The following is a 21,098-nucleotide window of genomic DNA, read 5'->3' on the forward strand; positions in this document are numbered from 1 at the left end:
TAGCAACATGGTTTTATGTGATGTCAGCATAATAAAAATTCAGAGCCATTTATAGTACTTCTAGCTTTTGAATGACAAAAGGAGTGTGCATGTGTTTCACCTGACTGCAGGCATGGTGAAGTTTTTGACTGGCTCATACAAGATCGCCTACCACCCAGAGGGAACCGATGGGCCTGCCTTAGAGATTGACTTTACACCACCATTCAAAAGGGTTCGCATGATTCCAGACCTGGAGAAGGCTTTGGGCACCAAACTTCCTGATCCAGAGAAGCTAGCTACACCTGGTGTGTTTTCCTTTTCTCTTCATTTCAATATCCCAATGTAAGCACAAAAGGGGCAATGAGTTGCACAAAATAGATGTGTTGGGATGTACCTAATGAGCACAAATTTTTGTATAAAATATATGCTTGTGTAAGAAATAGGTGCTTTGAATTTTAGTTATAATCTGATAAAAGCTTGCTTCTATATAAATATTACGTATTCACAATTGTAGGCATTGGATTTCTAAGGGATTAGAGCTTCTTTACTTTGTATAGTTTTGCCCAGCACCATCACCCGCGCATAGGTTGAGTATGGCTCTGACACATCTATCTGCGTGTGCAGAGTCTGTGGCCCTATTGTCTGACTTGTGTATCAAGCACGACGTGGAGTGCCCGGCACCCAGGACAGCGGCTCGGCTTTTGGACAAGCTAGTTGGCCACTTCTTGGAGGAGCAGTTTATCAATCCTACTTTTCTTTGCGATCATCCAGAGGTCAGTGTTTTTCATACCTACATCTAGTAAAGTGCTAGTGTATCAAAAAGCATCATGAAAATAATATTTAGTGATGGAAGACAAGTGACGCGTGGGCATTTTTTTTTAATTTGCGTTATCAAGGTTTTAATGGAAAGTCTATTCATCAAGGGAAGTCATAGCAGAATAAGGCAGATGCAGTAAAAACAAGGTTATTTGAATTGGTGTGCTTTCTTCGACAGTTTCTTTCTGCTATTGTGTGAAATGTGTTAAAAAGTAGTTATGTATTTTGCATCAGAAGGAGCAGAGTTTTCACTGCCATGATGTACTTTTTGAAAATTAAAAAAAAAATATTTTCAAAGTAACGCTGCATCTTTATAATTTTTGGCTTAAAAGCAAGCAATATCTTTCCTCAGCAGGTTGACCTAAAATAATTCTTAGTTACATTGCATTAAACTACCATCCATATTTAAAATTCACGAATAAAAAGCTGGACAGCAATTTCACAGATATATTCAAGATGTTATTCTACAGTTCTTTATATACAGTGTGTAGCACCCTTTCTAAGCAACCATGTCTGTGGCTTTAATGTAAAAGGTGATCTTAAGAGAACACTAATGGGAAGCATTAAGTTGAGCTAGTTTGAAAGATTGGGATAGTTTTGCAATCAAGTAATTATTCCAGGTAAAAACAGAACATTTTAAGCAAAGAAAAAAAAAAGAAAATTGATCAATCAGGGTGGCACAATGCGTGATGTTCTATAGGTACCTGAAATTTGGAAATAGTATCAGGTGTATTTACCACGAATGAAAGCTTTTTTTTTTTTTTTTTTTTTTCAGTGAGGGAACTGTTGCAGCAAGTTTTGACCTGTTAAGCAATATGTTTTGGAGCCTCTTGCAGTTACCATCTGCACTGCTGTCACTTCTATAATGTTACGTGGAAGATCTGAGATGAAGCACTTCTAAGTGAAGCCAATGCATAGAAGTGACCAAAATTTATGATACAGGTCTTCCTTTTTCTTGATTCAGTGTGCAATGTTCCAAACAAAAAAGTGTGGCTGCCGTGAGCACAAGTACCTCAGCAGCTGTGGTTTTCATGGCAGGCCATGGCGGCAGAGCTTTACTCAACTCGTATTACCACTGTGCATTGGATTTGCGCTTCTGTTGGCTTTACACATGACATTTGGGCACTGAAAAGAGGACTTTGTTGGAATTAATGAAAATATGGTCACTGGATTTCATGTTACACAAAATTATTGTCGTATGTTATTTAGAATACTTTTTTTGTACTGCCGTAATATCCTAACATTCTTGTGGCACTTTTATGTAAAAATGGGTTCTTTGGTGGCTGTACTTGTATAAAAATTCACATTCAGATTGAACAAAGTTCTGATAAATTATCACGATGAAGGCGAAAATGCTGTAGGCCCGTATGCTCAGATTTGGGTGCACGTTAAAGAACCCCCAGATGGTCGAAATTTCTGGAGCGCTGCACTAAGGCATTTCTCATAATTATATCGTGGTTTTGGTATGTTAAACCGCACATATCAATCATCATTTGATAAGTTATCAGTTTTACTGACGACATTGTATTGACAAGCAACTGTATCGGAATCATTGAAATGCTAGTCATCAATATATAGCAGAGATCATGGCTCTAAGAAATGTGAAGCGTGCTTGCTGCAGTAGCGATTTTTTTTTTTTTTAATGCAGATTATGAGCCCTCTGTCAAAGTGGCATCGCAGTGTCCGTGGTTTGACGGAGCGCTTTGAGCTGTTCATAGCTCGCAAAGAAGTTGTCAATGCATACACAGAGTTGAATGATCCACTGATCCAGAGGCAGCGTTTTGAGCAACAAGCCAAGGTAAGGCTCCCTGCAACAAAACATTTTGCAAAGTCTACCAATCTCTTTTTGCAGGGTTCGTACAGGTCCTTGAAATCTTCGAAAACACTTGAATTTGAAAAATGCAGTTTCAAGGCCCTTGATATTTCTGGAATTTTTTACCATACTTGAAAATTCTTAAATTACCTGAGCAGTGCACTGTCATATTGTCACGTAAGAGTGAGGGTAGCCCGAAGACAGGAGACCGGGAGGCTCGTAGAAATAGAAGGAGATCCGTTTATTTGGTGGACTTGCGGCCACTAAAGGAAAGCAGACACATCGGCTTAGCGAGTGACGAACAGCGTGTTCGACGGCCGTCGGGGAACAGAATGTCCTACTGGATTGCAAGGCACGTTCACCATCCGAGATACAGTCGCCGTAGCATCTGGCGCTATCTCGTTATCAACGAATGGTCGACATGCGGGCCACGATCTTCGCAGATGAATCGCAGTGCATCCTGGACCATGATAAGGCCGCGTGCCGGCGGTATCGGCATGCGCAACACTATCCGCAATACGCTTTGCGGCATTGCTCCCCTCCTCAACGTAAGCATCGACCCGATGCTTTGTTTAAAATAAAACCAAAACAAAAGGACAGCCTGTGCGAAGGTAAATGGCAAATAAGCACGAATCATGCACACATAAACAAAACAAGAGATGCAAACAGGGAGCGTCTTTTAGCGCGCATGATAAGGCTTCAAACGGGCGATGTGTACCACTTCTTGTCGTGCGCGGCGTCGTTGGGATGAGCTAGCCCCATCAGGGACCACTTCATAGTCCACTTCACCCACTTGACGGATGACTTTATATGGGCCGAAATAACGGCGCATGAGTTTTTCGCTTAATCCGCGGCGGCGAACGGGCGTCCAAACCCAGACTCTGTCACCTGGCCTGTATGTTAAATCGCGTCTCCGCAGGTTGTAGCGTCTTGCGTCGTTTCGCTGTTGGTCTTTTATGCGCAGACGAGCAAGCTGCCGAGCTTCTTCTGCGCGCTGAAAGTAGGCGGCCACGTCTAGGTTGTTTTCATCGGTGACATTAGGCAGCATGGCGTCCAGGGTAGTAACGGCATCCCTCCCGTGGACGAGATTAAATGGTGTCATTTTAGTGGTCACCTGCACCGCGGTGTTGTAGGCGAAGACCACGTAAAACACAATTAAGTCCCAGGTCTTGTGTTCTGTGGCCACGTACATAGCGAGCATATCGGCAATGGTCTTGTTCAAGCGTTCCGTGAGACCGTTTGTCTGCGGATGATACGCAGTTGTTCTTTGGTGATCTGTATGACTGTAATGTAAGATTGCCTGAGTAAGATCAGCCGTAAACGCAGTTTCCCTGTCTGTTATTAGTACATCAGGTGCGCCATGACGGAGGAGAATGGATTCGACAAAAAATTTGGCAACTTCTACGGCTGTGCCGTTCGGAAGGGCCTTAGCTTAAGCGTATCGGGTAAGGTAATCAGTGGCCTCTACGATCCACTTGTTACCGGATGTTGACGAGGGGAAAGGTCCAAGCAGGTTCATACCAATCTGTTGGAATGGTCTCGACGGGGGTTCAATTGGCTTGAGAAATCCAGCTGGTTTTGTTGGAGGTCTCTTCCGGCGCTGACATTCACGGCAACTCTTGACGTACCGCGCAACATCTGAGGAGAGGCGGGGCCAGTAGTATCGCTCTTGAATTTTGTGGAGTGTGCGTGTAAAACCGGGGTGGCCTGCAGTGGGTTCGTCATGTAACGCTTGTAAAATTTTTTCTCTGAGGCTGCTTGGGACGACAAGAAGGTAAGCTGCCTTATTCGGTGTGAAGTTCTTTTTAACGACCACCCCGTTTTGCACACAGAAGGAGGATATCCCATGCTTGAACAGTGCAGGCGGTATGGAGGCCTTTCCTTCGATGTAATTGATCAACTGTTGCAGGATCGCGTCTGAGTGCTGCTGTAATGCAAAGGTGCTGCTGCTGATAGGCCCAAGAAAGGTATCGTCGTCTTCATGGCTTGGTGGTGTGCTGACAGGGGCTCTTGAGAGGCAGTCTGCATCGGAGTGCTTACGACCAGACATGTAGACCACCTTCACGTCAAACTCCTGAAGCCGTAGGCTCCATCGAGCGAGGCGGCCAGAAGGGTCTTTCAAACTGGCCAACCAGCACAGCGCATGATGGTCCGCCACAACCTTGAAGGGTCTGCCATACAAGTATGGGTGGAATTTCAAGGTGGCCCATACTATCGCAAGACACTCCTTCTCAGACGTGGAATAGTTCACTTCCGCTTTTGACAGTGAGCGGCTTGCATACGCGATGACGCGCTCGCAGCCCTTGTGCTTCTGAACGAGAATGGCACCTAAGCCGATGCTGCTGGCGTCTGTATGTATCTCAGTTTCGGCATTTTCATCAAAGTGACCCAGCACCGGCGGTGATTGTAAACGTTGTTGAAGTTCTTTGAATGCCTCACGTTGCGCAGCTTTCCATTTGAAAGGGGCGTCCGACTTGGTGAGCTGCGTCAAAGGGTCAGCAATGTGTGAGAAGTTCTTGACGAACCGCCGGTAATAGGTGCACAGTCCTAAGAATCGGCGCACTGCTCTCTTATCTTGCGGCTGAGGAAACTGTGCGATAGAGGCTGTCTTCTCGGGATCTGGTCTTACGCCATCTTTGCTTATAATGTGGCCAAGAAACTAGTTCTTCATAGGCAAAATGGCATTTTTCTTGCTTCAGTGCCAGCCCTGATGACTTAATTGCGTCCAGTACCGTCCGGAGCCTTTTCAGGTGGTCGCTAAAGTTGGAGGCGAAGACGACCACATCGTCCAGGTATACGAGACATATTTGCCACTTGAGGCCTGCCAGTACTGTGTCCATTAGACGTTGGAAGGTTGCTGGAGCGGAACAAAGTCCAAATGGCATCACTTTGAACTCATACAATCCATCCGGCGGGATGAAGGCGGTCTTTTCTCGGTCTCTTTCATCAACCTGAATTTGCCAATACCCTGTCTTCAGATCAATGGACGAGAAGTACCTTGCATCACTAAGACGATCTAGGATATCGTCGATCCTTGGTAAAGGGTACACGTCCTTCTTGGTTACACTATTCAACCGTCGTTAATCGACGCAAAACCGAAGACTTCCGTCTTTCTTTTTGACAAGGACGACTGGTGCTGCCCATGGGCTTTTCGATGGCTGAATTACATTGTCGTGTAACATTTCCTCAACTTGCTCTCAGATGGCCTGACGTTCACGTGCCGACACACGATAAGGGCTTTGATGGAGAGGGCGGATGTCTTCTTGTGTTATGATTCGATGCTTTGCCAGAGAAGTTGGTCGGACCTGTGAAGAAGTGGCGAAACAGTCGTCATAACGTCGAAGAAGGTTCTGGAGCAGTTGCTGCTTGCATTGAGGCAAGGAAGGGTTAATGTTGAATGAGAGCTGCGAGTTGTGGGTCTGTGGGGTGATGGTCGCTGGATTCGAAAGGGCGAGGGTGTCGCTGACTTCTGCGATTTCATCGAGAAAGGCAATGGTCGTGCCTTTGGCCAGGTGACGGTGTTCTTGGCTGAAATTTGTTAGCAGCACTGGGCCCTGTCCATTCCGGAAGTCTGCAATGTCTCTTGCGATTGCGATATCACAGCCAAGCAAAAGCTGTATGCTACCTTCGACGACGCCATGGGCATTTTTGGCAGTGCCAGTGGTTACGGGGATTAGGGTCGTTGATCAGGGTGGGACGCTCACGTCATTCTCGAGCACACGGAGGGCTGCGCGATTATGTGGTGCCGAGTATGAATTTATGGCTTCATCCAAGGAAAGTTTGATGGATCTGGACGCCAGGTCAATAACCGCGTGATGTTGAGTCAAGAAGTCCATGCCGAGAATGACGTCACGGGAGCACTGTGGGAGCACCAAGAAAGTCGCAAGGTATGTGTGACCATCGGATGTCACCCTTGCAGTACATCGCCCCGATGGGGTGAGGAGGTGGCCTCCCGCTGTGCGGATCTGCGGGCCGTCCCAAGCCATCTTAACCTTCTTCAGTTGTGCTGTCAATGGCCCGCTGATCACCGAGTAGTCAGCCCCGGTGTCAATCAAGGCAGTTACCGGGTGGCCGTCGATAGATACTTCAAAATCGGTGGCACGTGGGCTAGAGTTGCCCGTTGGTTTTGGGTTCGAGTCACGGCTTCGTCTTGTTGCTTCGTTTTGCTTCGTCTCGCGGCTTGGGTTGTTGTGCGTTGTCGTCGTCGTAGATGATGTGCTGTCGTCATATATGGTCGTCGGTGGAGGGTCTTCAGCTTTTCCTCTTGAAGCAACCTCATCTCCAAAGGTTGCTGGTTTTAGTTTTCCCTACGGGGGCTTGGGGACCTTCTTCGTTCGTTGTTGTTGCGGTTCGGTGACGTGAAGCGTGGGGATGGCGGTGATGGAGAACGGCTGGACAATCACTCTGTATGGCGCAAGTAGTCTTCGATTGCCGGAGGTCGTTGTCCAGGGCGTGGCCGTGGTGCCCGATATGAGAAGCCATGCAGTCCCATCCGCCTGTAGGGGCAGTGTCGAAGAATGTGGCCGGCCTCACCGCAGTGAAGGCATAGGGGACGGTCGTCGGGAGTTCTCCAGGTGTCGCATTTTCTTTGGCTCGGGCGTCTCTCATATGTAAGTTGGGCGGGGAAGGGCGGACGGCTACTTGGGGCTGCAGCCTACCGTCGAGGACTGGGTTCGTTTCGTCGGGGTGGCCTAGTGTTCACTGCAGCGGCGTAAGTCATTGCTTCGGCCTCTGTTCCAGTCGTCGCTGATGAAGAGTGTCGCTGATGATGATGAGTAGGTGACTGCAGGGTGCTCATGGTGGCTGTGGAAGCGTCCTTTCGTGGTCGCGTGAGGTCTGGTAGCGGTCCCAGCTCAGGTGGCAGGTTTCGGAGGCGGCGACTGCTTCGAGTATCTGTGTCTTCAGCGTCCTCATTCTCTGCAGTGGCTGTTTTAAGGTCGTTCTTGTGCATACCCCGCACCTCCACCAGATGTCACATAAGAGTGAGGGTAGCCCGAAGACAGGAGACCGGGAGGCTCGTAGAAATAGAAGGAGATCCGTTTATTTGGCGGACTTTCGCCCACTAAAGGAAAGCAGACACATCGGCTTGGCGGGTGGCGAACAGTGTGTTCGACGGCCGTCGGGGAACAGAATGTCCCACTGGATTGCAAGGCACGTTCACCATCCGAGATACAGTAGCTGTAGCATCTGGCGCTATCTCGTTATCAACAAATGGTCGACGTGCAGGCCACGATCTTCACAGATGAATAGCGGTGCATCCTGGACCACGATAAGGCCGCGTGCCGGCGGTATCGGCATGCGCAACACTATCCGCAATACGCTTCGCGGCAATATCGACATTGGGACCTCCTAAATGTGGTACATCAATGTGTGAACCTGATATCCCCATTTCTGAAGCAGGAATGCAACCTGGGTGCACATGATCCCATTTTGGAAAAGTGCATGTGAAAAAAAAAAGTTTGTGGCAAGGGTGAAGCAGTGAATTTGATAGCAAGAAATTTGAATGTCACGCAAAGAAGTCCAAGCAACTCCATACATGCAACGCATCGCTCAAACATAAAGGACACACGAAAATAAAGTGCACAGGACGAGTGCTGATGAACGAATGTAATAGCTCGTAACGGGCAGCGTGCTGCTAAAACAAACCAAGAACGGTGCTTGAAAGGAACACACATGTATCCACAGTATGAGTGTAAATTAACCACTGTCACAGTTTTTACTTCTTGATTGTCAATGTGCTGCGAGTGTCAACTGAGCACAAGCCAGCACTCTTGATGGGTGGTGCCATTAAATTTCAAGGCTATAGCAAGCACCTTGTGAGTTCAAGAATATATCTTAAGTCACTTCCCAAGTGTACCTAACTGCTCATTCTCCTAATCGAGGCCCATCACAAGCACGTTCAACACTGCCATAACTCTATTGGAAAAGGCAACAAAAGTTCTAGTGACGTCACACCAGATCTGTAGTCAGCTGAATGACTTACGAACTTCTGCCTCATACATACCGGCAAAGCATCGCGTCTGCTGCAGGTAGCGGCGAGTTTGTTTTGTAGGTGCTTGTTCGGCACATGTGTGCGAGAGCTGACAATACTCAGCATGACGCGTGCAAAGCTTTGTGATCACGTGACTAAATCATCTACACTGCTATGTACCTGCACAATTTGGTCCCCACAAACAGCAACTTGAAATTGTTCATATTAAAAAGGCGACAAATCTTATAGTGAAAATAAATGAATCTTGGTGTGTGTATCGTAATTATTAGAGTTATAATTAAAGCTTGCAGCAAAGAGCATGCAAGCCACAAATATTGTGGCATGACCTGACTACACATGCGCGTAGAAGCCCATCACCGCGTAACTTTCTGACATGACATCGTGCCCTCCCTATGGAGAGGGTGCGAGAAGTTATTAAGACTACGCTTTCTTTAAAGACGATAGTCTTTCTTGGGGACCTTCGACACAAGAATTTTGGTCTGTCTGTCCATCTGTACATTTGTCTGTTTGTCCACCCTTAACAGTACCCTAAACGGCACCAAAGTGACCAAACGATACTCCAAACGGCCGACCCCATCCGCAGCGCCCGCCAATATTGCTCAAGGTTCAGCGTTCATACTTGTGCGATTGTCAATTAAAAAGTAATTATTGCACATATCTGAGGCACCATAACAACACGTCAATATTATGTACGTGTATTTTTTACTAGAAAAGGCATACATAAGTAATTTTAAGCATCGCAGCCTTTATAACGCTGCGCTGGCCATGCAATGCTTGAACGAAATGGCAAGTGTTTCCAACGCTTTGCTAAGATGACACGGTGGTGGCACCTACCCGTCGCCTTGCGTTCTACACCTTATCACCTCAGAGACGGGCGCCCATGGTGCGCATCCCATTTTCCAGGATAACTGCCAGATAGCGCTCATGTCTCACTGGTGACGTGACTTGATGCGCTCGTTCGCTTCTGCCGCACGCTCGAGGCACTCTAACGCAGCGTCTCCAGAATACCATTCACTGGTTTTTTTGCGCAGAACATCAAATAAATGTTTTGTTCACTCTCTCCAGACGCAGGACTATCATCTTTCGACGACATTTGCAGTGTAACATGCAGATACGAGGCCAATTTTTTTCATAATTGCGATATCCATATATTATAAGTGAAAATTTTAGAGTGAAGAATTCCGACTCGGCATGACGCTTTGAGTCCTTTGAGTCCTAATAGGTCCTGAAAAGTCCTTGAATATCCTTGAATTTTTCTTTGGAAACCTGTATGAGCCCTGTTCTTGTTTTTCTGCTCTGCTGTCTACTTGATTGTGTTTTCAAAGTGAAATTTTTAATAGCTAGAATGTCTACAATGCACCTAAAATAATTTTTCAGAAATGTTTATAAATTTTCACAACTTCAGTAATCATTTCTGTATGATGTTCACAATATGGCACACATTTTGTCTTTCCTATGTGTAGCCAGGGGATATTTAATTAAAAATATAGTTATTAGTGTTATGTCTTTCTTTACTACGTTCCATTGCTGAATTTGTTCCATTTCATCTGTTTGAAATTTTTTTTTGTACAGGGATGATTGGGTTATTTATTTGCCACACATAAATAAATGTAATGTTTTTTCTCTTCCTTTTTTGTGTTTGTGCATTCTATTTTATGTGGCTGACTCCTTTCTTATATGGAGTGTTCCTAAAAAAAGTGTTACTTCTCTATAAAGGAAAGTGTAGAAAAGAAAATGATGTGTGCTGTCTCAAATAAGTGTTTAAAGCCATATGGTTTACTAACCTGCATAATTTAAAGAGGCCCTCACCTGGTCTTATGGTGTGCCGCATGAGAAGTGCTTAAGCTAAAATAATTTTTATATTGGTTCTTTATTGAAGAAATTGTAAGTTGAATTGTCTCAATTTTGGAAAGGGGCCCTTTAAGGCGACTCATACTTTCTGCAGATGGAAAAAGGGCAAGTTCTGTTTTTGAGCCACACAGAGGGTCAGTTCATGGTGAATCTGACAGTTTAGTGCCCAGCAGCAAACAAACGCAATATCAGAAATTTGAGTTTCACAAAGTGGACCATATTGAAGTTTGCTGTTTTTTGCTTGCACATGCAGCTCACGACTAAGAAACGCAGAACATGTTGCCAACTGTGCATGTTTTTACATTGAGAAGGGTGAACATATGTTTGCACCGAAATGATCTTGAAGTGCTCGGAAAAAAAAACATTGGGATGGATTTTACGCTGTGCAGGATAAAGCAGCTGGAGACGACGAAGCCCAATTAGTGGATGAGAACTTCTGCACTGCCTTGGAGCATGGGCTGCCACCCACGGGAGGCTGGGGCATGGGCATTGACCGAATGGTCATGTTTCTCACTGATTCAAATAACATCAAGGCATGTACCCTTCACTTCTTGTAGCCTTTATTAAAGCATGGACCAGCAGAACAAATGTTGATGTAATTATCATAAATGAGCTATGCGCCTGTTCATCATAAATACAGCTGAACCCCTTTATAAGAGACATTCACTAGCGAGCTATTCTTGTCTTATACGTGAGCTGTCTCCTATAAACAGGGTACCACGTGTGCAGTTACGTATCCACCCCGATTTTAATGTAAGCAGTCTGGTGTCTCTTATACCCACTTTTCTGTTACATCAGTGTCTCTTATAAAGGGGTGCGATGGTATATAGTAATAAGTGCTCCTTTACTTAACTTTCTAGCGTACGTCTATGAAAAGTGGCTAGGTTTGTATGTCAGCAAGTTAAGATGTAGACAAATTTTTTCAATGCACGTGTCATTCTGAGTTTTTGTATGCATCAGTGATTTCCATGCAATGGTACTTTTCATATATAGTATAGATCTATGTTTTCTGAAAGCCCTAGGCTATATCTGGGGCTCTGTATTTTTGAATTATTCTGGCAAACACCTGCAGGTAAAGCTTTTGACAATTCAGATTTATCTGGAAAACTCTGATTTTAAAACAGCATTCTCAACCTTGAAAGAGCATTTTCGAAGCTGAGATTCATCATTTGAATGGAGCGAACATCCATCAGCGGCAGAAACCTCGTAAAGTATGTTTGCATCTATTAAAACAAGCTTTAAGATTGTAACATCAGCAAATGTGGCTGTTTTGTATTCAAGTAGTATTTGTGCATTTTTGCATATGTGTTTGTGTGCTCAAATATTTGAGACGTCTGAAATATATTAAGTGTGTTTGCATATTTTCTTGTTAATATACATTTCCTTCTAAGGTTTCTCCGTATTGAGAATAATACTATTAATGGGTCCTTTATCTTTCATCAAGAAGATGAGAGAGAGGACAAGCAGCTTGCCTAGCTCCTGCCCCCAGAAAGTTTATTTTTGCAAAATCACAGCAGTGCAGTGTATTATTAACAAAATAAGTAAAAAGAAAGGGGAGAAAGGTAATGATGGAAGAACAGGATTACCAGCAACAATGAAATGAATCTTCATTGGAAATAAAATTAATAAGAGCACATTGGGCAACTTGTAATGTAAAATTAAACATGGGATTTCCAAGAATTGGGTATTTATACCAAATAAACTCCGATAAACATCGAATTTTCTCCCAAAAACTAATCTCCAAAAAACACCGTCTGAATGCACAAGAAGTAAACTTTGAAAACACAGAGCTCTAGCTATATCGCTTTTTGTGCATGTGTGTGTGCATGCACATCAAGTGAATGACATTTCAGAGCACCTGCCTGTAAGGGTTGGCTTCAATTTAGAGACTGGGAATACATTGCAAATTACTTCATAAGGTGTTCATGCTTGCCTTATCACTTGCTATTGTGAGCCATGCAAATTGTGTTAGCCAGTATGAGCAAAGTCATTAGCATTTATGAAGGGTAGTCTGGTTTTGAATGAATTGTTACCTAGCTTTTTATGGCTTGATCAGGGGTGGAACTGTTGCGCCAAGCTGTGCCTAAATGGTAATTTAAGGGCACAATGCCAAATTTAGTTGAGTTATCATCGACCGAACAACACGCGTGGGCTACACAAAAGACGCAACTGCGTTCATATCAAATTAGTTTAATCACATTGTATTTCGGTTCATGCATGAATTTTGGAGTTTGTGGAGTGGAGTTTGTGTGCATACTTCATTATGCGACTGTATATGTTATAACAGCAAAGCTGTTAGCCGAACCATATAAACGGAAAAAAATAAAAATCAGTTTCACCGGCGGAGCGATGACTGCAATTTTGTAATCTTCTAATGGTAACGCCGCACTCGCTCCTTTCTTTCTATTTTTGCTACCACACTTTACATGTGTAACGCTGCCTTACACAAACCACGCCCGAATGACTGAGAACAATCTAGATAACCTTCGAACCTTCCAATGAGATTACGCACACAATGGGCACATTAGAGTTTGCTCTGAAACTTGCGCAGCCACTAGCAATAACTCTGGAATCTTCGATGGCACATGTATGAATGCTGACACACTTTGCTGCTTGGCAGATTATTGAAGACTGGCACTTTGGTTTGTTGCTATCAACCTACAGCATGTATTGCGTGTGATGTTTCGTTTGCCGGGCACAGGTCCGCCCCAATAAAGTTCACTCATGAAAACACTGGCTGCTAGCTTCGTCAACATCACGACCCCGTGGCAATACGAAGGCTGAAAGCTAACTTTTTTGGAACCGACATTGCGACACTCTGCAAAGTGCTGGTGTAAGAAAATAAGTACGGCCGCTCCAGGGCCAAATGCTCTTATCGCATAATCTCTTCCCATTAAGAGTGTACCACGTAGAACGGTTTACGAGTCGCGCGCTGATGCTTGCCGATTGGCCGCGAGATTGAGCAGAGTCGCCGCCTGGCGGCAACTGGCCGAAACGCCGAAATGTGGATTGCTCCCTGCGTCGTCCGCTAGACATCGTGTTTATATGTAAGAGTAGTCCGTTTTTGATGTTCACAAAGGGTGGCTTGTTTGGATATGTTAGCGCAAGTTTAAGTGCCTGTACGTATGCCTGAAACGTCATGTGCAAGCATTTGGTCTTGCTCGGCTAGTAATGCACTGCAATAAGATCAGTGATGTGCAACATGCAACATTCCAGAGTGTTGTATATTGTCGTCGTACCTTCCATTTACGATAATGATTTCAGTGTGGGTCCCGCTTTCTGCTTTAAGCACATCGTAAAATGCACTTGGCATCGAATCAAACATAAAAACTATTAAATGGTGAGTGAAGGCAGTGTTTCAGCGACTTGCTTGTTAACAAAAATGAGGCTCTAGGCCACGCACTTGTACCTTGTTATTAGGTGTGTAACTACAGCACTCTATATAGTTCATCGACTATGCAATGAGCTCTAGTTATGTTTATCTGGCCACGGTACTACTCTGAAAAGGTACAGTCGAACCCGGGTATATCGAACTCGCCAAAAAACGTTTATTAGTTCGATATATGGCATAATTCGATATAGGCCCGGTATAGGTTTTGACACAAAGGCACATAACAAACTTGAAGAAAAGTACTTTATTAATATGGTGGCTTACTTGAGTGCCCTACTGTGGAACAAAATAGTCCCGAATTTTTTTCTGTGTCAACGACTTCGCTGCCTGTGACAGTATGCACGCCTCCACGTTGTCCAACGAGTCGGAGCTGCTGAGGCCGCAACCTTCCACATTCAAGCAATAGCGCCGGACCAACGCAAGTACACTAATCACTGCGGAGGATGTAGGCAATGGGCTGTCGTCGATTTTTATATTGCTGTCGCTTTGGCTCGTGGTCGACGTCTGCAATGTAATCTTCATCCTGTAATTGGCCCATGATAGGGACATCATCGTCCGCACTGACGAACTTGTCGAATGTCGATCCGTCGATAGCACCCGAGAACTCTGCCAGCTCGTTCCAAACTTCGGCGGAAACACCTGCGGTGTCTTCAGTGCTGTCAGAATTTGGGGTGTCATCACCAGGCATGCGGAAGCCGGCATGCCTAAAGCAGTTCTGGATCGTCTCCTTCTTGACATCTGCCCACGATCTACTCAACATAGAAATAGCTCCGAGCAAGTCGATCTTAAGCTCCCTGCTGACACGAAGGTTCTGCAGCGGGCTCTCCACCAGGCGCTTCCGATAGCCGGCTTTCATTGCGCGTATAATAACTTGATCTAGTGGTTGCAGTACAGACCTAGTGTTCGGGGGCAAAAAACGCAGCGTGATGTTGCTGAAGGTCGTACTGCAGTGGTGCAATGAACAATTGTCCACGAGCAGGCACACCTTGCGATTTTCGCCTACCAAATCATCATTTCACGACTATAGCCATCTGCTGAAAAGCTCCCCGGTCATCCACGCTTTTGAGTTTGCTCGGTAGGTAACTGGAAGCGACAGAGCATTTCGAAAACACCGCGGTGCCGTGCTTTTCCCGATAACCAGAGGTCGAAGCTTTTTCGATCTGTCTAAGTTAGCTGCCAGCAGCACGAACACACGAGCTTTGTTTGCCTTGCCGCCGCTTGTCTTGTCGCCACGACACGCAAGTGTCTTGTTTGGCAACATTTGCCAAAATAGAGCGGTTTCATCCGCATTGAAGATATCTTGGGCTCTATATCTTGCTGCAATATCTCGCCAGTTTTTCTCGAGCCATTTTTCTATGCTGTCCAGGTCTGCCGCTCTTCTTTTACCTGTAACAGCTTTGCCAACGATGTCGTGCCGTTCTTTGAACCGCTGAAGCCTGCCTGAACAGCCTTGGAAATCATTCCTGACAAGCAGAAAAGCAAGGTCCTTGACTTTCTGCTCGATCATAGGGCTGGACATCGGGATGTTTCGCTACCGAACGTCCATAAACCACTTGTAAATGGCCGCTTCAACATCTTTATACACAGCAGCGCGCACGCGTCGGGTGCCATGGGCGCCTGGCCTTTTGTCCGACTTGGCCCTGATGTCTGCCTTGTTCTTCAGGATAGTACTCAAGGTGCTCCTTGGAATTTTGTACACGGCGGCGACGTCGGATTTCTTTTCACCGCGCTCAACCCGATTGATGATTTCGAGTTTTGCGGCGAACGGCAAATTTTGCCTCTTTGCGCAAGCCATGATGACAGCGCGCCAATACAGTTCACAGAGCACCAACAGGCAACACCACAGACCACGCCGAATCGGCAGCAGCAGGCACACAAGCATAAAGAAAGAAAAAATGGCGCTCACTTCTAACGCCTCCGCGCTTTGGAGAAAGCACGACGGCATCTGATTGGCTGTAAGCGCTGCGAGCGGGCCAGGTTCATTTTTTGGAGGGGGGTGTTCACCCGCGCACAACCGGGTCTAACCAACTTTTACTAGGGTGGCGCCGGCAGTTTTTCCCGCCACCACGAGGGAAAGCCAACTTGCTGGGGCACTTTTGAGGCACATGGAGTTTGATATATCAGTTGTCGTTGCTATTTTTGTTCGATAAAACAGTAACTTTTGCTTTATATTCTCATTGTAAACTTACCATGTTTAGGAATAGTTCGATGTACGGGATAATTTGATATAAACGGGTTCGATATAGCCGGGCTCGCCAGTAATTCTATCAAGTAAAGTCTGACACATCGGTACTTAAACTCATTTTTTTTTTAAATGGAGTTGCCGAGTGCCATTTTTGAATTTGGGCTGAAATTTACGCTTGAACACCTGTGTGCTTAGATTTAAAAATGCTTTAAAAAACCCAGACGTTCAAAATTAAGTCAGACGGCGTGCCTTACATTACTGTTATATAACTTTATAGAAAATGTTATCTTTTTTTTTCACTGTCTTGAGCGTTTGTGTGGCCTTGTTATTGACTGATGAAAAGCAGCAGTCTTTTTCAATTAAAAAAATGAGAAAGAAGACATGTTCTTCCCATGAAATAAGCAGACCTTGGTTATATAACATTCATATGCACGTAATCCTTAAATGAAAGCTTTCTGCAGAACTTTTTTGGGGTTTTGATAGTTCTACTGGTGCAGGAACATGTGCATACGTCTTAAACGTCAATGTAGTGCAAAGAACTATCAGGCACGAAGCTTTTTTGGCTACTTATCGACTGTCCTACATTTCATGGGAAACAGAATGAGGCAAAAAATAAGCATGCGTATTTGGTGCGAACAGTAGCATCGAACACGTCACTCTGATATGAGGGATATCTTTCTTTCTCTTTCTTTTGTAGTATTCAGATGAGCAAGATGTTAATGAGTAGTTCAGTCATGCAAGAGGAGTGCATAGTAGGTGGAACATAAGCGAAATGCGTACAAACAACACAGCACAAGCGTGATTTAGTGCGAAAGCGCGCAGTCAGCCAGCCTGGGTGAGCTTGACTCGATAGTAATATCAACGTTACACGGGCTTCAAGCGTTGATTCGGCAGAGAGGACCGTAAATATTACCAGTAAATTGCAGTAAACACTTCTCATTCGCCGACATCGGCTCAAACCACACGCAGCAAAGCGCTGCTGCGTGTATTTGTATGCGCGCCGCCGACCGCCTATCCACACTTTTGCAGGGACGGTGCTGCCACCTATAGCCTGATCTCATCAAGAATAGCGCGCGCTCCAGCTTATCGCAACCATGTCCTTAGAATCAAAGTTCACCACTGCTGCTCTAGCGACCCGTTTCCCCCTCTTTCCCCCACATCTTTTTTCATGCTTGTTCAAGATGGGCGGCGTGTTCCATCTCTGCTTCAGCATTCCACGGCAGGTCTCATACGTGGTGGGATGCTATCGCATGTTCCCTCCGAGCGATGCAGATCGGCCGCCTCGTTTAATCTCTACTTGAGCAGCGGTCACCACCCCAGCTTACGCAATTTTACACGTGGATAAAATGTACAATGCATGGGGAATGTAACCAACTTGTAGTTTATGCGAAACACAGCGGAAGCGGCGAAAACCTGTCAAGTGTCCATATAGTTCTTATCGTAATAAAAAGAATTACTTAATTGCCCCGCAACGGCACAGCGAGCACATCTAAATTCCTTCGTGGCCCTCATGGCAGCTGTGGCACTTCAATGACCGGAACACAAGTTTTTAAAATTTCTTTTATAGAGCCCTATTGATTTAGTATGAAGACAACTTTTAATATATTAGTACATCTCTTGTCTTAAGTTGCTGTTCATGTTGGATTCAGCATTTTAATCACATTTTGAACATTGTTACATTTTAACATTACATTTTTTCATTCATCTGAGGTTTAGTAGCTGTCCAGTGCACCGCTTATGCTTTTTATTTGAGCTGCTGTACTTTCAGTTTTGATGTTGTACGGTTTAATATATCAATTTGGGGTAAGTCTGATCACTTGATCAGCGTTGAATGCTTAGTAAAAACCACTGAAATTTTTCTGTGTTTATGAGAACGCAAAGAGAAAGCAAAAATTCTAATTAACAGTGATGTGTGACTCGAGAAATTGGCTCCGAAACAAAATTTTGATGATCCAAAGCATGCCTTTTGGTGCTCCAGAGCTGCTCCAAAACCATATTATTTCTGCTCCCAAAGCTGCTCCAAACGACTGAAGCCCACTTCCACCCCTGCTTGATGCAACTTTTTGGAAAAGGTTCCTAAATATATTGTATATTTTGTTGTTTTAGATAAAGCTCAGGAAACGAAAGCTAACACTGCAGACTACACATGTCGCTTTCATGTCATCACAGTTGCCACAGAAAAGTTGCATCTACTACAAATATGGCTTTTCAGACTCATGTGTACCTAAGTGACGTGCCTTCTCTTGAAAGCAACTGCTAGCACAGTATTAGTGATCAGCTTGGTAGGATGCAGCAAATCGAGAGCATGCAGTGCAATTACTGATATAGCCCAGTTGTCATCACTATCACAGATCATCACACAGAGCTAGAAAAAAAAAATGATCTGGTCAGTGGCCCAGCCTTAGACCTCCGTGAGTAGCACACCTATGCAACCAAGGCATTAAGGTAAGCTTTTGTTTGAACTTAGAATACAAAAAGAAAGCTGCAAAATGAAGATGTGCTCTGTTGATCAATCACATTGTACGCAATATTTTAAAAATGTATCTGGTCTTTTGCCTTGAAACGTTTACTGTGAAAACAGTAATTATAGCAGTTAATAAAGTATTTAAAATGAAAAATACTAAGCAACGTGTATATGTGGCCGGTACCAACTCATAGTTGTTTATGTCCGTGTATATACCTGCCCAGTGGTTCAGTGGCTATGGTGTATTGCAATGCATAAAGTCACTTGTTTAGTTCCCAGCTAAAGCTGTCATACTTTGATGGGTGAGAAATGCGAAAATTAAAATGCATGTCAGGTGCACATTGAAAAACCACTTGTAGTTTAAGTAAAATAGAACCCACTTTTCTTTACATCTGTCATTGGCACATCATCACTCTGGGAAATTAAACATTTTAATTTAACCACTTAATCATGTGCATAGAGTGCCTGTTTATGTATTAAGTAGGGGTGCGCAAATATTCGAAATTTCGAATATTTTTCTAATAGTGCTTGCTATTTAATTTGATTCGCACTGGAGTTTATTATTTAAACTATTCGAACTTCCCGGGGACAAATGCAGGCAACATCAGATTAAATGTGACCCCTTGAAATCTTCGATATGCTTCAACTTATTAGTTCTACATTCTCGTATTGAGGAAAAGCTGCCCTTCAGGCTCCGATATGGTTGAATTTTTCAAATACTGTGCATGTGTGATTGAAAGTAACCCCTTCACATTTTCAAGTGCTTAACTCCATAACACTCTCATATTGCAACAAAGCTGCCTTTTATGCTCTGCTACGGTCCTAAATGTATTGACTCGAGAAAATGCTGGCTGCAACATGGAGATGATAGATGTTGCTGGCTCAATTAATGCTGTTTTGGATTTCAAATTTGGGCAGGAAGTGAGAGAAATTGGATGCTGAAGGTTTTTAGGATACAAAATTTCAAATGTTCCTGTTTGTTGATGGCTACGAGGGAGATTTGGATTTCTAACTCGAAGGGAGCACAATCTTGTCAGCCTCATCATTTGGGCTTCCACAGAAGTTGGTATAGGAGAAAAGGCTGAGGGAATAGCATCTTTGCCTTGATAGTGTAAAGTGTTGTTGGCAATACTTTGGTTGTATCAAATGATGTGCTAATACAATTCGGCCTCTGCACTGTCTCATTCTTGATAAGACATCTATAAAATACCACACTGCCAGTGCTTCATCAACCTAGCGAAAATAAACACTTTCACAGTGCTATATCTTATAAAAATATGATTAAGAATTCACTCCAACTTTTTTTCTGCAATTTCGATTTGAACTATTCTAGAAATATTTTGTTCGATTTGCACTTAAATATTCAAATTCACTTCGCACCCAAAATTTTGTGATTCACATTGCTCTAGATTTAAGTGTGATGAATAGTACATTAGATTCAGTAAACGGAAATCTGATAAGTGGAACTGCTGCTTAAGTGGAACAACTGCTTCCCATATGATTGGTTTCATCCCTGCATACTGCACCCCTGTTTATCTCTCACTAAACTGAACTTTTGTTATATCCAACACATTTTCCCATTCCCTTCAGGTTCCATTCTATGAGAGTCTACTGTGTATTATTTAGAAGAGCTTTTAGCAAGGATAATTGGTTATTGATGTTGTTGTCAAAAAGGGGGCAGGTTATTCTCTTTTTAGTTGTGAAAAGATTGCAAAGACAAATTACGGCTAAATGAGAAACACTGGGCTGCCTACCTTGCAGGAGGTACTGCTGTTTCCGGCTATGAGACCAGATGACCCTAACAAGCACCGCCATGAGGAAGGGGCTGAAGCTGCCAGTACACCCGGAAAATAGGCCCAATCTGACCCGTCATGCTGCTGCTGCTGACGATGAAGTGTTATTACAACAGCTGGTTTTCACACTTGCAAGCCCTCACTGCTCAGGATATTTGTGCCTGCACATATGAGTGGAACTCAGCTCAAAGCTTTCCTCAACTTTTCTCAGAAGACAGAACCCTTCATCAACTAAAATAGACATTGCTCTTGAATGATGCTTCTTGGCACTTCCTGCAGCAAGGAATTAACTTCTGTTCCATTTCTGTCAGCATATAAGTGGATGCTGACTGCGCATAGTTACGAAACTTAACATTAAAATTGCGGGGGAGGATTATCATGGTGGCAATGACTACTTCTTGGGGGGTTGGCACTGCCATCTACTTTACGGAACTGATAGGAAGTGCTGAGTACAGGGACACTTTCTTGGGAATGTAGAAATGAAGTTGCTTCAAATGTTTTAGGGGAGTGTGAAAATATAACTTGTCTGAGAATTCCTGGCGGTGTTGTTCTTTTGTGTCACCTTAAGTATGCACTTTATGCTCACTCACACAACTTTAGTTCTCGTGAGCAGCTGCTGAATGGAGGGTAGAGCAGCTAAGTAGAAGAACAGCAATTAATGGGAAGACAAAAATGTGTGGTGCCTGCATCAGGACATGGATGTGCAGTGACAGCGATGCATGTGCACAAGACATCGCTTTTCAACTGGCGCAGAATGGCGTGGGTCCTAGAAGACTGTACAAAATATAGCTGCGGCCAGAAGGCATTTGCCCTA

At 44.3% G+C, this 21,098-nt stretch overlaps 1 protein-coding gene across 2 annotated transcripts in view; it reads left to right on the top strand.

The window, feature by feature from the left end:
• Positions 1-20,820, top strand: part of LysRS (Lysyl-tRNA synthetase) — a 79,715-nt gene extending 58,895 nt beyond the window's left edge. For both annotated transcript variants that reach the window (XM_037428678.2, XM_037428679.2), the window contains 5 exons: positions 111-284; positions 604-752; positions 2,444-2,593; positions 10,841-10,984; positions 20,253-20,820. In XM_037428678.2, the coding sequence (XP_037284575.2) occupies positions 111-284; positions 604-752; positions 2,444-2,593; positions 10,841-10,984; positions 20,253-20,345 (710 nt within the window). In that variant the 3' untranslated portion in view covers positions 20,346-20,820. The remainder of the gene's footprint in view (positions 1-110; positions 285-603; positions 753-2,443; positions 2,594-10,840; positions 10,985-20,252) is intronic.
• The last annotated feature ends 278 nt before the right edge of the window (positions 20,821-21,098 follow it).

Source organism: Rhipicephalus microplus, chromosome X, assembly GCF_043290135.1.
Source record: "Rhipicephalus microplus isolate Deutch F79 chromosome X, USDA_Rmic, whole genome shotgun sequence".
NCBI lineage: Eukaryota > Metazoa > Arthropoda > Arachnida > Ixodida > Ixodidae > Rhipicephalus > Rhipicephalus microplus.